The sequence below is a fragment of the Neodiprion lecontei genome, chromosome 4 (genome assembly GCF_021901455.1).
Source record: "Neodiprion lecontei isolate iyNeoLeco1 chromosome 4, iyNeoLeco1.1, whole genome shotgun sequence".
NCBI classification, from domain to species: domain Eukaryota; kingdom Metazoa; phylum Arthropoda; class Insecta; order Hymenoptera; family Diprionidae; genus Neodiprion; species Neodiprion lecontei.
The window spans coordinates 26,489,459-26,502,367 of NC_060263.1; the positions used below are offsets into that span (position 1 = coordinate 26,489,459).

Genomic DNA, 12,909 nt, shown 5'->3' on the forward strand with positions numbered 1-12,909 from the left:
GCGAACGAGTTTAACTCAGGTCTGAAGTATAAAAAGCGGATTACACCTAAATTCGAATCAGTTGCGGCTGGACTTTACGGTGCTTTGCAGGGCCGGTGAGTTTTCGCTTATTCATTTATTTGGTTATGGTATTTTTCCGAACAACTTTTTGTAGATAATATCTGTCCGTTACATTTCCCAACACTTCAGAGCATTAACTGACTGCAGTAGTTTTTCAATTACCTCAACTCTGTCTATATTTCATATTTATGCATATAATCTTGAAAGTTCGCAATCGGTCACCGCCGATTCGGCATCACTCGAGTTCTTCGTCTGCTTCTCGCAGGCTGGCCATCCCATCTTTAATTTTAAACTCTGAACGGCCGTAAAATTATTGCATCGACGACAACGACAATTATGTCTATTATTTCATTTTATTTATGGCGCATTCCCTGTCAATACATAATCGTCGTTGTCGCCGATGCAATCATTTTACGGCTTTTCGCAGTTTAAAATTAATGATGGGATGGCTAGCCTGCGGAAAGCAGACGAAGAACTTGAGTGATGATGCCGAGTCGGCGGTGACCGACTGCGAACTTTCGTGCATAAATATTTTCTTGCGATCGTGAATTTAATGTAAAATATGAATTGAAATTTATAGTGAATTTAAACGAAAAATCAAAAAATGGCCAAAACTAAAACGATAAGCAAAGGTTGCCCGAAATGTGAATTTCAGGTAAATTTCAACTTGACTCGTATTGCCCTTGTTTACATTCATAACCTCTACTGCCCATTGTTCACTTTTCAAAATAAGCTGTATCATTTGTGTATCCGCACTACTTATTCACAAATTTCTCAGGCACGCCTGTCCAATGGTTTTTCACACTATTTTGAGTATGTCAGTTTTATTCAATTCCTTATCCCAAATCCAGTCATAAATACAAGAATAACTCTCAATCTCCACACTATTCAATAACAATGGAGATATCAGAATGCCTTATTGTTCGCTGTTGTTCTCATTCGTTAGGTATATAATGTTGATATTTTTATTCCATTTTAATTTTTCACCATCACAATGCGTTTTCAGATCTGAAATCTTGTTAAATTTTGCCTTTTATGCTTACTGGATTCACCAGATCAGATATACATTATAAATAATAAAATTATTCTTCAATTTAATTTCAAGAGCCAATTGCAGAATAAAATTTTATTTTCATGCTAATTTTACGGATTTATATATATATATATTTCTATCGAAAGGATCGGATTCTCTTATCTAGTTTGTAAACAGTATGAAAGTTTCTCTACTACGCAGAAATATATGAAAATTTCAAGCATAATAGTCAAATTGCTCGAGCATTTTTGCAATTTGACTCAAGAACAATAAATTCTAGATATCTAAATTTCAAGAAACTCGATGATCTCTGTACACTTTAATTGAGAAACTAAAACTGTTGTCTTAGATTGTTTAGCAGTAACTTTTAAACATACTTTTATACTTGCTGAAAATGAGGAAACTGAATTTTTGTTACTTTAATTATCATAACCACTATTCACCCGATGTTTTGAAATTTTTTAGGTCCCTGTGGCCTGCAAGGCCTGTCCTTGTGGCCATTCGTTTTTCAATGCACGTCGGAACTCGATTAAGAGTCCTCCAAGCCCTGAAGGAGGGGTAATGAAAACTAGACGAACAAATCGCGTTAAGCGCGAGAAACCTAATTACTACGACGCTTTGGAATACGATAAGCAAACGAGGAAAAGTGCTAAGGTATTTGACTTTCTCTATACTGAACTTTTGTGTGAAAGTTACAAAACATTTAATAGATAAGTCACCTGAAATTCAATTAGAATATATTGAAATAAAGAACTTGCATACTTTCCAGGCTTATTCTTGATATCATTTTATCCAAAATTTACCGTTATTCTATTTAACTGAGGACTACGAAGTACTTTTTATATTTTTATTGCAGCTTTATTTTCTTGTTATCACACCTAAAGGTGATGTGACGAAATGATCTGTATCTAATCATTTGTATCTTTCGAATACCAGATTAAGCGCGCCGCGGAATTGGGAAACGATATAGACTGTAGGCAGCTCAATAAAAAAAAGAAGAAACGGGGTAAAGGCAAGGGTAAAGGAGGTGGAAGCAGCGGAGCAGGAGATGATGACGATGAACCAGAAGGTGTCAGTGCACTTTCACCTGATAAGCAGCTCACTTGTTCCCTCATTTTACAAGAGTTGAATAGCAAAATGAGTATGGTTGCATGGAAACCATGAGGTGCGTGTTTGGTATTGTCAAGTTTTTACGGACAACTATATTTGCTAACGAATTCAGAAATTTTATGAAATATCTGTTTTTTGTTACGTTACTTGTGATAGAATTTACCTGTTCATGTCTTAATAAATCAAAGCACTGGTGTTTATGTTACCGTCATTTCATTTCTGTTATAGGAAATATACGTGGCATTTTTTAAATGCGCTAACTTTCAATGGAAATACAGCGATGTGACGCTGGGAGCAGTATACGACGATCTAGAATTGGTATTTTTTTCGGTATTCGTATCTTGCATTGGGCTGTTCAGCCTTATACTATATATGAGCAGTTACATAATTAATGTAATTAATTTTCCTGGTAGACTGTAAACTATTAAATATGACTTACAAAATGTCCTTCTCTTTCAATACTGAAAAAGTTACGGACCAAGTAAAAATATGCTGACAAAGTTTTGTACCGTTAAAATCATCTATAATCACCAATGAATTTGAAAGTAATCAAAATAAACGCAAATTGTCGAACTCTTACTCATGAGTTGATAATGGACAGAAAAAAACGCATGATTATTGTAAGTACGATGCAGTATAATCACGCATTTTCAATGTTTGTCTATCATACTATGAATTAAAAGTTCGCAATAAAAATCTGAAAGACATGCATAAACACCGGTAAAAACTATAATATTTATTTTTTGAAATATGTAGCCAGTTTATTATAATTTTGACGATGCAAATGTGTGTCTAATCCAGAAAGTTCATTTTGGATTCGTTTTCAAATTTACTACATGCTGTGTGATTTCAAAATTGCGGCAATATCAAATCTACTTTTGTCTTGTCTGTTACAAAATAACGATTAGCTGTTTTCTTTTCATGATAACATTGTAAATTCTCATTGACGTACTGAAATGTTAACACTATCTTTAAAAAGTGAATATATGACAATTAAATGATGTATTTATGTACCCAGCCAACTGACTTGTGTACTTTGATTTCCCCACGTTTAAGAATGTACATAGGTATTTGTTTGTAGAGTTTGAACAATTTTCAAATAAGTTCTATGTCAAGGACCAGAAGTACTACAAGAATATGAATAATTTATTCTATTTCTGTAAGGCAAACAATGACAAACATCGGTCAGCATCTTTGAACCTCTGGTAGATATCATTTGATTTCTATTGATTTGAAAAAAGATATTATGAAATTTCACCGACAAAATCTGTAAAATATTTCAGAACAACAATTATGTGACCAAGTACTTGTACGTAGGTCTTCTCCACACGGGTCAATCCTATCATTCGCAACATTTCAGAGGATTTAACTTCTAACATTCTCGTACGTATGATTCGATAACAATTATTTTCTCTAGACTAAATGGAAGTACATTATTTAGAAATGCAATCTAGTATTCAATTGAAATTTAGTCAAAAGTAGCTGCATGAAATTAAACATAACAGTAAATATATATTTCAAAAACTTCCCGTGTAGTCATCATCTCTTACTATATTTGCAAGCAAACACAAACTGTTTATAGGCACAGCCAGAATTATGTTCGGATATGCGAACGTACTATTCAAGCCAACACATTTCAGTAAAATCAAAGAAATACGATGCTGTACTAAATTACAATCCGTAATCTTTGTTCATTATTATTATTATCATTAGACGAAACGCGGTCTCTCGAAACTGTTGCTTTTGTTTTTCGTTTTTTTACCTACAGTCACAAGTTTTGTTTTTATACAAGTGAGAACGGCAATAGTAAATACAAAGCCTGTATGGCAATTCGTCGTATATTATTTTCATCGTTCTGCTCAAATATGATTAATCTATAAAAATTTGAGTAGGTATTGTTGTTAATATTTGATACCTTGGCATGCGAAGAATAATAATAAAGATACTAACGTGCTGAATTATACATACACACCCCCATCCATTATACATCCATACATATACTACACTTAAATTGACTGATAATTATACCAGCGCTGATCATCACCTAACATATAACATAATTCGTGCTGTAACATCTCGATTATGTAAGTGTACGAAGTATTTGGCTTTTTAGAAAATTAGTTTTATTATAAAAATTGTAATTAAATAGTCATTATAGTGAATACTCCCTATCGAAGTTATGACAGAATGTCATTGAAATTTATTGAATCTCAAATCATAGACTGTCTATGCCTTTTTGCAGAGATCGAAATATAGAGAATACATCTCTCGTATGTATATACATTATACATAAACATCATCGTTATACCCCTTATACCTACACGATGGTATACACATGTACTGACACCTATTCAACGTATTCTAAATACGTTTCTTAAATGTATATAATACTTTCTATATAAAAACTTCAGTGGAGTTTATCATTATTATAAGTAATTTACAGGCACCGTATATGTATGTATATGTAATTTATAATACCTATACTGAATTTTTAAATATATACATGAATTATATAGTTCGCGGAAAAGTAGTAATTAAAATTACCGATATTTTCTCGCAACATTATACTTTCGTACTGTGCTGTATAATTAGATGTTTGATTAATTGTGAGATGCGATTACTTACAGTGAATATAGAAGGTAAGAGAAAGTATAATAATAAAATCAGGATCGCACAAGTTTAAGCATGACTAAACTTATTGCAAGTGAGATTAGACACGTGTGTACTATATCCAAAATGAACACTGCTTATTACAACTAATATACCTATTATAATATGATTTGTTTAATGATTTGGCGTCCACATGACATTATATTATAGAGGCAATTATGATTTGGCGATATAAGTGTCAGACATTTTATACGCGATACATATATAATGTATATGTATATTATGGTAGCGATTAATCTACTTGAATGATCCGATGACGATCGCGTTTAATGCGTGCTGAAGTTGTCTCAGAAATTGACATATAAAATATAATTTTAGTCCACTACTGACAGTGCGATTGTAGTCATACGATGATAAGGATAATTGTTAAAGATGTAATAGATGATATACATATAGTAGGTCGCACTAAATCACAGAGTTTGCAAACTCACTCTTATCATATCACTTGCGTAACTTTCGTACCACCATTATAATATATGGTATAATTGAGAAAAAATGTATACATATAATATACGGTAATATGTATCATGTGAAACTGAAGATTAAATATTTATCCCTGAACGTTACCGCCTCGAGAATACGATCTAGGATCAAGAATGTGCACGATTTAGGGTATTGGTGCTATAATTTTTGTGCGGCAGCTTGCTCGTTAGCTAGATCTCTCGCTTGCTTTCTGTAAATAAAGGGTACGAATCCCCAAAGTGATGAGCCAGCAACGAGTACGAGGCCCAAGATGGTAAAAATCGGACCATAGCTCCCGATCTCTTGGAAGACCAATCCGCATATCGGTGGTCCAACCAGCTGTATGATACCGTTAACAAAAAGTGATATCCCGTAAGACGATGTGAGCTTTTCCATCCCCAACATGTCTGCCATTATGACGGCTGTAATACCGACGTAAATTCCCGAGGAGAGGCCGAAAATCGCGCAGTAAACAGCCAGCATTGTGTAGGTGGTGGCGAAGGGCAGAAGAGCTAGTGATATTCCGGAAATTAGAAGACCGCCGACGAAGTACCAATGCTTCGGCATTATCTTGATGTCGGACATGGCGGATCCGCCGATTCGCCCCGTTAGATCGAGGATCGATACGATGGACAGAAGCAGAGACGACATGCTCTTGTCGAAACCGAGCTTTATCGCGTAGGCGGGAAGAAGTATAACGAAGTTGGTATAGCTGACGGCGTTGGTCGAGTTCGATATGAGAATTACCAGATAAATGGGATCCTTCAACAGACTGACGTCGAAGAACTTGTTCTTCGACTCCTGTTTCTCATCCAATTCCCCCGGTTTCTTTTCCGGTGACTTTCTGAAGGTGCTCGATATCGCGTTCAGCGTCAAGGTCGAGGCGTGCTCGGGGTGGAGGGCCGACAGCGTGCTGCCGTGATACGGCGTGCTTATGTAGTTGAAGGACGAGGCGCTCGGTGACCTTGGAGGTGCTCGCCTACTCCTCAATTTACAACTCTCGAAGTCACCTCGCTCAGGAACGACGTGCAGTGCCGGTGTGCTGTGCATTTGCCCGGCAGCAACGTCCTTCCCGACTGGCATGCTCACCTTTCGTGTTCTACCCTGAACCGGGGTGTTCCGATAGTTTTCCAAGGCCACGCTCGAAGCGCTCTTCGGCACCGTCGGATCCCGCCCGTTCGATTGCGGAACTATCAGCAGACTCGTCGGGTTCTTCTCCTCCTCCGGCGTCGTCACGTTTATCGATATTCTATCCGCCTCTTCCGGATCCTCCGCGTCCTCTGGACGTTTCGCTGGTACCAAGTGCTTCTCAACCGGGTCGTAAAGAAGCGCACAGGCCCAGACGTTCAGAGTCAGAGCGCCCATTATCAGCACGGCACCTCTGTTTTTGTGGAAAAATTTAATTTTCAGTTGCATTCCGCAGACGAAATCGAAAGTGATCTCAAAAGGCAGAGAAAGGTGGTCAAAAGGTGCTAGATGTTATCAGGAACCACCTCCTGAGGTAAAGAAAAATATTAAACTCTGTCCGTTGTTTTCATCTTACCTGTAACCGTACTCTCCCAAAAGTATTTGGAGCACAGGTGGTAAGAATATTGATCCAAGGGCGCTCCCAGAAATACATAGACCGTTAGCAAGTCCCCGTAATCTCAGAAAGTACGATGTGACTATGTAGACCGTTGGCGGGAAAGCCAAACCTGCACCAATTCCCACGAGGACTCCGTAGCTGGTGTAAAAAGTTTTTTTCTCATCAAATAAAATTTGCTTTTACGTATAACGTGTTACAATTCGGTGTTATTTCAAGCACTCGAAATCAGTATTTCGGAAATAGAACGATCCACGATTATTGTTTCAGGCAAAATATGTCATTTTGTACTATTCTATTGGTACAAACGGTTTACACGTTTGAAAGCTTTTTCCAAACAATTCTTACAAAAATGTGATATTTACCTCACGCAAAGATATCCGACCGAACTTGCAAAGTAACTCAGCATCATTCCAGCTGCAGCGAATGTTCCACCGATAAGTGTGACTGTCCTGTACGAATATCTCACAGACAAGACGCTGGACAGTGGTCCTAGAAAATCAGAGTGATTATAGTTTTATATCGACAATAATTGCGCATGGTACACCAGTGGAATATGCATGTGTATGATCTAATGCATTATGTTATTTTACGCAAGATTTCAATAAATTCTGGGAAAAAACATGATAGTAAGAGGGAGTTTTTGTGTTATGTATCTTACCGAGAGAACTGTAGAGGAAATAACAGAGAGCCGGAATCCATGCCGCAGCAGCTGGTGAAGAGTCGTTGAAGACTTCAAGGAACTCGACGAAAAGCACACCGAACGATTTTATTGTACCCGGGATTAAAACATTGACGGTGACGGAAGCAAGGAGCACCAGCCATCCCCATCCTCCATCCGGTGGCACCAGTTCTCCCTCCGCAGGCGCAGATTTTACTGTAACGATACGAAAGTCACCGATAAATTAATACTTTGGTAGGCTTAGTCCTTTGCTCTGTAAGACAAAGATTTTAACGTAGAAAATTGGCGTGATTCCAAATTTCCACTATAGAAATACTACATAAATCACGACTATTTTGCATAGTTTTTTCTAATGGAGCTGTTGACTCCAGACGGAAAAAAAAATGATTCATTACACCTAAACAAGTTTTAACCAATCGTAGGTCTTGCACTGTAAAAACAGATGGTTGCAACGATAATCGTCAAGGAATTTTCACAGTCTTGTGTATTTCTTATCGCGAATAGAATTTGGAATCAGCGAGGATTATAACTTGACATAACTTCGAGTTGTTGTGTGTGGCTTTGAATAACTATACCGTGAACTTAGAGCGAGTTCAAAAGACATTTCGGAAAGCAGCGTAACCGACCTGAGGAGGGTTTACACCCTGGATTCACCTTGTGATGAATATTTCAAGTATACAACGTATAATTCGTATGTTCTATATTGACCGAGGACACAGAGTTGGGTGTATAGAACAAATACAAGCGTACGCAGTCTACCTGAATACTATAATTCGGTGTATCTCGAGAATTACCTCGAAAGCAAAAGCCCTTGGAATTGTATTAATAATAACTGGATCGCATCCGTCAGTTCATGAGGAATTTTTTAATTGCACGCGGTTAACGATGAATAAGTTGTTTATTATAGCCTTCGTGATACGTTGTAAAAACAAAAAAAAAACCACACATCAATTCTTATCGTATTTTGTGGAGGGATCATTCTAAAAAGTTTACGAATCTGCTAAGATGTATTTTGCACAATCCGAATAAGGTTAACGTGGATTTTTTTTCCGTGCAAACAAAACATCTAAACTGAACTCGTCGGAGTTGGCATAACGGATATCTAATAAAACAGTATAACCGTATGCGAGAGGTTTGAATGCATAAAAACGTTGCGTACTGCTTATAATACGTATCATATATCAAGGAATATATTTAACCGTTCAACGGAAACAAGATTAACTTATCACTTGAAAACAGGCCACTAGACGTTGTTTCCAGGTTGTTCGAAGTAACAATTTTATGGCTATGTCACATGCTCGGACCAATTCTGCTTAACAAGCAGTTAAATTTACGTGCTATAGTATTAAATCCCATGGAAATTTTCATCTCAATGGTATACCTATGTATACACATATACATATGTGACAGATTGAAACAAAGGCGAGGTAATTAATTCGACGAGGCTGCATACGCTGCGGTGCAGAACACAAATATAACATCGGAGAGAAATATCGTCATAAATTCATGACATAAATACCACTCCTAACCGAATACGTTATTTGCCGAGGTCACGTTAACAAGAAAAGGTTAATTGCAATCTGAGGAGTCTGCGTGTAACGTAACTTTACAATAACGTTGCCATTAGTCACCCGAAACTATAAAATCGACGAGTAAATTAAATTTGTCGAAAGTAAAAATGAATTGGAAAAATTAGCGTTCATTGCCGAAAGGATCTCGATAATTTTACTCCAATTACTCCAATAAAATATACTTGACCAGTGCTTTTCTCCTTTATCTTTGACTTGCGAAATCCACGGTTCTTTTCACACGTCAAGTAACGTTCATTAATAGGTTCTCTGCAGTCTTTACATAGAAATTTTGCGATCAACGTATCGTTTGTTTCTTCTACCACTTGCGTCGCTAATAATTGGCACATGAAGTTTGATTAGAAACGAAACTCGGTCCAGTTTTGATTCCATAAAATAGTAGCCACTGGAAAACTGAATACACATTACTGTATCACATGTACAATATATGCATACGGCAGCAGCATCGAAGCTCACAAAAGCCGCCGGTGAGTCTGCCAAGTGCATGAGTAATTCCCTCGCACGTGGCGGGAATTCATCTACTTTCCTTTCACCTCTAGGTAAATAAATAGAACAAGAGAAGGAGAGAGTAGAACGTCATTGCTAATTGGCAAGTGTCCAGCTGGTGTCGATTCACCCACGCGGTCAAACAGGTGGAACGGATTATATATTTGCATGACTCTCGAATATTGTACGGATGGGTAGCAGAAAATCAATGCCTGTAACCAGCTTTCGAATGACTCTCCGATAACGAACTCCGTCAATAATTTCAATACGCATATTTGTACACTTGTCATGTAACCTTTCAATTTTTCTTCATCTATTCATCTAATTATTAGCTCGGTGTCATTTTCTTAACCAATACCACCTAAGCTTTATGGAGTAGACAACGATGATTAGAACATCTTCGTTGAAAAAACAACAAGTGTTTTAATTTTTCAAAGCGCAGACGGCACGGCTCGCTATAATCTGCGTCTTGCTGACAAGGTCGTAGCAAGTCGATACAATGGTTTAGTCACTTACTGTCTTACTCTACTATGCGACATGTGTCAATACATGATATATCTCTCCTCGTGAACTGCGAAGTTCACCGCAAATTTCAAGGTAAAAAGTCTAACTTCGACACGAAGCTCTCGGTGATACTTTATTTACACTAAGTTTTTTTCCGCCCAGCTTATAAATGAACGAATTGAAATTTAATGAAAGCAATCTCCAGTTATTCTAGCCACAGTCCATCATTCGTGATAGTTTTGTAGTTCGGATCACTTTGCTGGTATAAAATTATACGAGGTGTTTCAATTTCTATGAAGATTTCTAAAAAATTATGGAAATTATTTTCACCAGGGTATCTCCAATCAAGCTTTGGGATAATCAATTTTGCGGAGAGTGCAACGTTGGATAGTCATGATTCGCGTTTCGATGATAAACGAGGTGCAAATAACACTTATAAATGATATATGTTGCAGCAGTATTCCTCATGTATTCGTGATAAGTGTGTAACAGACTCGGTGACGGCGACGGAGAATTCTGCGAGTTGGAATTTCCTGTATATTCTACAAATATTTGCAATTCATGGTTTCTACTTGCGCAATCTCGCCTGCAATGCATCGGAAAACGACGTTCTGCACTTTTTAACATGCGTCACGACATACGGGCGTGAATTTCTGGAGTAGCAGGACGCGTGCCGCATTTCAATACATATTCGTCGATTTCTACAGTGTTGGTTGATTTTGTTGTATAATTATTATGGGAATTTGCTTCCTCGAGACAAAATAAGACATCATCTTTCATTTCATGGCTATCCGATGTCGAGTCCAAGACTCGGATTGTCAATTTGTCGTGTACCGATCCTTCGTGCAGTTAGCGATACAATTTCTATGTCGATCTGAGTCGCGAAGAGAATGGAAGAGCGAAAGCGTCGCCTTGACCCACATACCGTTTTACGTGCGCCCACTTAAACCATAATAACTAATCACGTGGAAGCAGTCTGTAGGTGTATAAACGTGCCCAAAAGTTGCGTGCACAAAATGATTTACCGACTCTCACAATCAGGAACGATGAACGTGTTTGGGTGTGTCTCGTTTTTTGATAAGCCCGTGACAACGAGAACCTAAGGTTTTCATATTGGAACAACATTAATTTCGGACTTGTGATAATTGCGAGATGAAATTTCAGCACTGATTATTTCATGAATATCAAAAGTCACTGCAGTAGGCATTGGAGACACGATGCAGTGATGATAAACCTCGTCAGCGTGATATGGCTTTTTATAAAACTGTCCTTGATAATATAATACGGTCAAACAACGAATCTTCGATTACGAATGTATTATTGAGTGCAGCAGCGTTGTACGTGTAAAATATGTATTTATACAGTGGCAGTCGGCTGATACGATAACTCAATTACGGAACAATACCAGACCGTTTTATTACGACAGACAATGAGTAAAATACCACTTGAAAGATTATGAGTAGTATCGTAATTATTCGAGCTGAAGATAAGAATTTACGCGAGAAAATTTCAACAAACTTATATAAGAAGCGTAGTTTGCTTTAAATCTTTCGAGATTATTCGTAGAACAAACGTGGAAAGTCGATTCAACTTTTAATACCTAATCACAGTAACTTCAGTTCCGCGGTATGTGTGCATAAAAATTTGATAAAGTTTGTTGGAACAAGTGATTGTGATATAAATTAAACAATTTACACATACTGTTACGTTAGCAAACAGAAGTAATAAAATAAAACCGCATTCGTTCTTATCCAGCGGTTGACGACGTTCACGGAGAACAATGCGCTCGTTAATTATATACCTATAAACATTTGATCGTACGTATCGTTGAACAGCCTTCTCAATGCTGCGATTGCATAAGAAAAACAATGAGTCGATCGCGTCGTTAGCACGGAAAATTTTTTCATCCGGTAACCGAACAACTCACGATCGAGAGTGTCAATTGCAGTGGAACGAATGTCACGAGATTCTGACGATTCGGCGGATCGGCCATAGCAAAGTGAATATAGACAAATGAGAATTATACTATCAGAGGTATCGCATCTCCAATCATTTTTATACAGCAATTAATAGCATATGCCAGACTTTGAATGATTGAAACGATGAAAGATATCGACGATCAGTCATCTTCGGCGACGGGACACGGATCGCAGTCTTTTATATCATCGCTCGATGACAAATCGGTGACCCCTATTTCCGTGTCATCCGGATTCGAACCCTTTCCAGACTCCCCGGCACCGGCACTACGGCCATCGGTCGTGATTTTACTGGCACCGGAAGTGGCTCCGAGACTGTCAACCACACCGAGACCGAGTTGATGGGAGGGCTTTGAGCTACCAGCCGCTGATAGTCCAGCGTCGGTGGCGGTTTCTTGCTTCCTTGTTTGGCTGCCTCGGCCAATGTCTGTTGCCGAGAGGACGACGAGGACAACGGCGCAGACAGCGATAGCCAAAAAGGAGTATATCATGCTCCAAACGAAATTAGACACGCAGCCCGAAAGCTCGCTGTATATCATCCAGCCGAGGGAGCAGCATATCAAAGTTCCACCGAGCCAACTTGCTCCCCGCATAAGCTTGCAAGCCGTTCTGCCACAGCGTCCACCGACAGATCTAAGCCAGCAGAGTCTACCGCTTATAATGCTAGGGTCAGTTCCTGTTTCCTGGCAAGACGGGTAGCTCAACTCCTGCTGGCGTCTCGCGTTCCCGCAATTAGTGCAACGTCTCGGCATTGC

General features: G+C 38.2%; 2 protein-coding genes across 3 annotated transcripts in view; one reads left to right on the forward strand and one right to left on the reverse strand.

Annotated features, from left to right (window-relative positions):
* Window positions 1–411: 411 nt before the first annotated feature.
* Window positions 412–5,355, forward strand: LOC107220544 (UPF0547 protein C16orf87). The gene is made up of 4 exons (XM_015659192.2): window positions 412–715; window positions 1,559–1,747; window positions 2,030–2,258; window positions 2,432–5,355. The coding sequence occupies exons 1-3, from the start codon at window positions 665–667 to the stop codon at window positions 2,255–2,257; spliced, it is 468 nt and encodes a 155-aa protein (XP_015514678.1). The 5' UTR covers window positions 412–664; the 3' UTR covers window position 2,258; window positions 2,432–5,355.
* LOC107220542 (monocarboxylate transporter 13) overlaps window positions 1,612–12,909 on the reverse strand; it is a 28,743-nt gene continuing 17,445 nt past the window's right edge. For both annotated transcript variants that reach the window (XM_015659188.2, XM_015659189.2), the window contains 4 exons: window positions 7,579–7,794; window positions 7,283–7,409; window positions 6,879–7,058; window positions 1,612–6,716 (listed from right to left, as the gene is read on the reverse strand). In XM_015659188.2, the coding sequence (XP_015514674.2) occupies window positions 5,495–6,716; window positions 6,879–7,058; window positions 7,283–7,409; window positions 7,579–7,794 (1,745 nt within the window). In that variant the 3' untranslated portion in view covers window positions 1,612–5,494. The remainder of the gene's footprint in view (window positions 6,717–6,878; window positions 7,059–7,282; window positions 7,410–7,578; window positions 7,795–12,909) is intronic.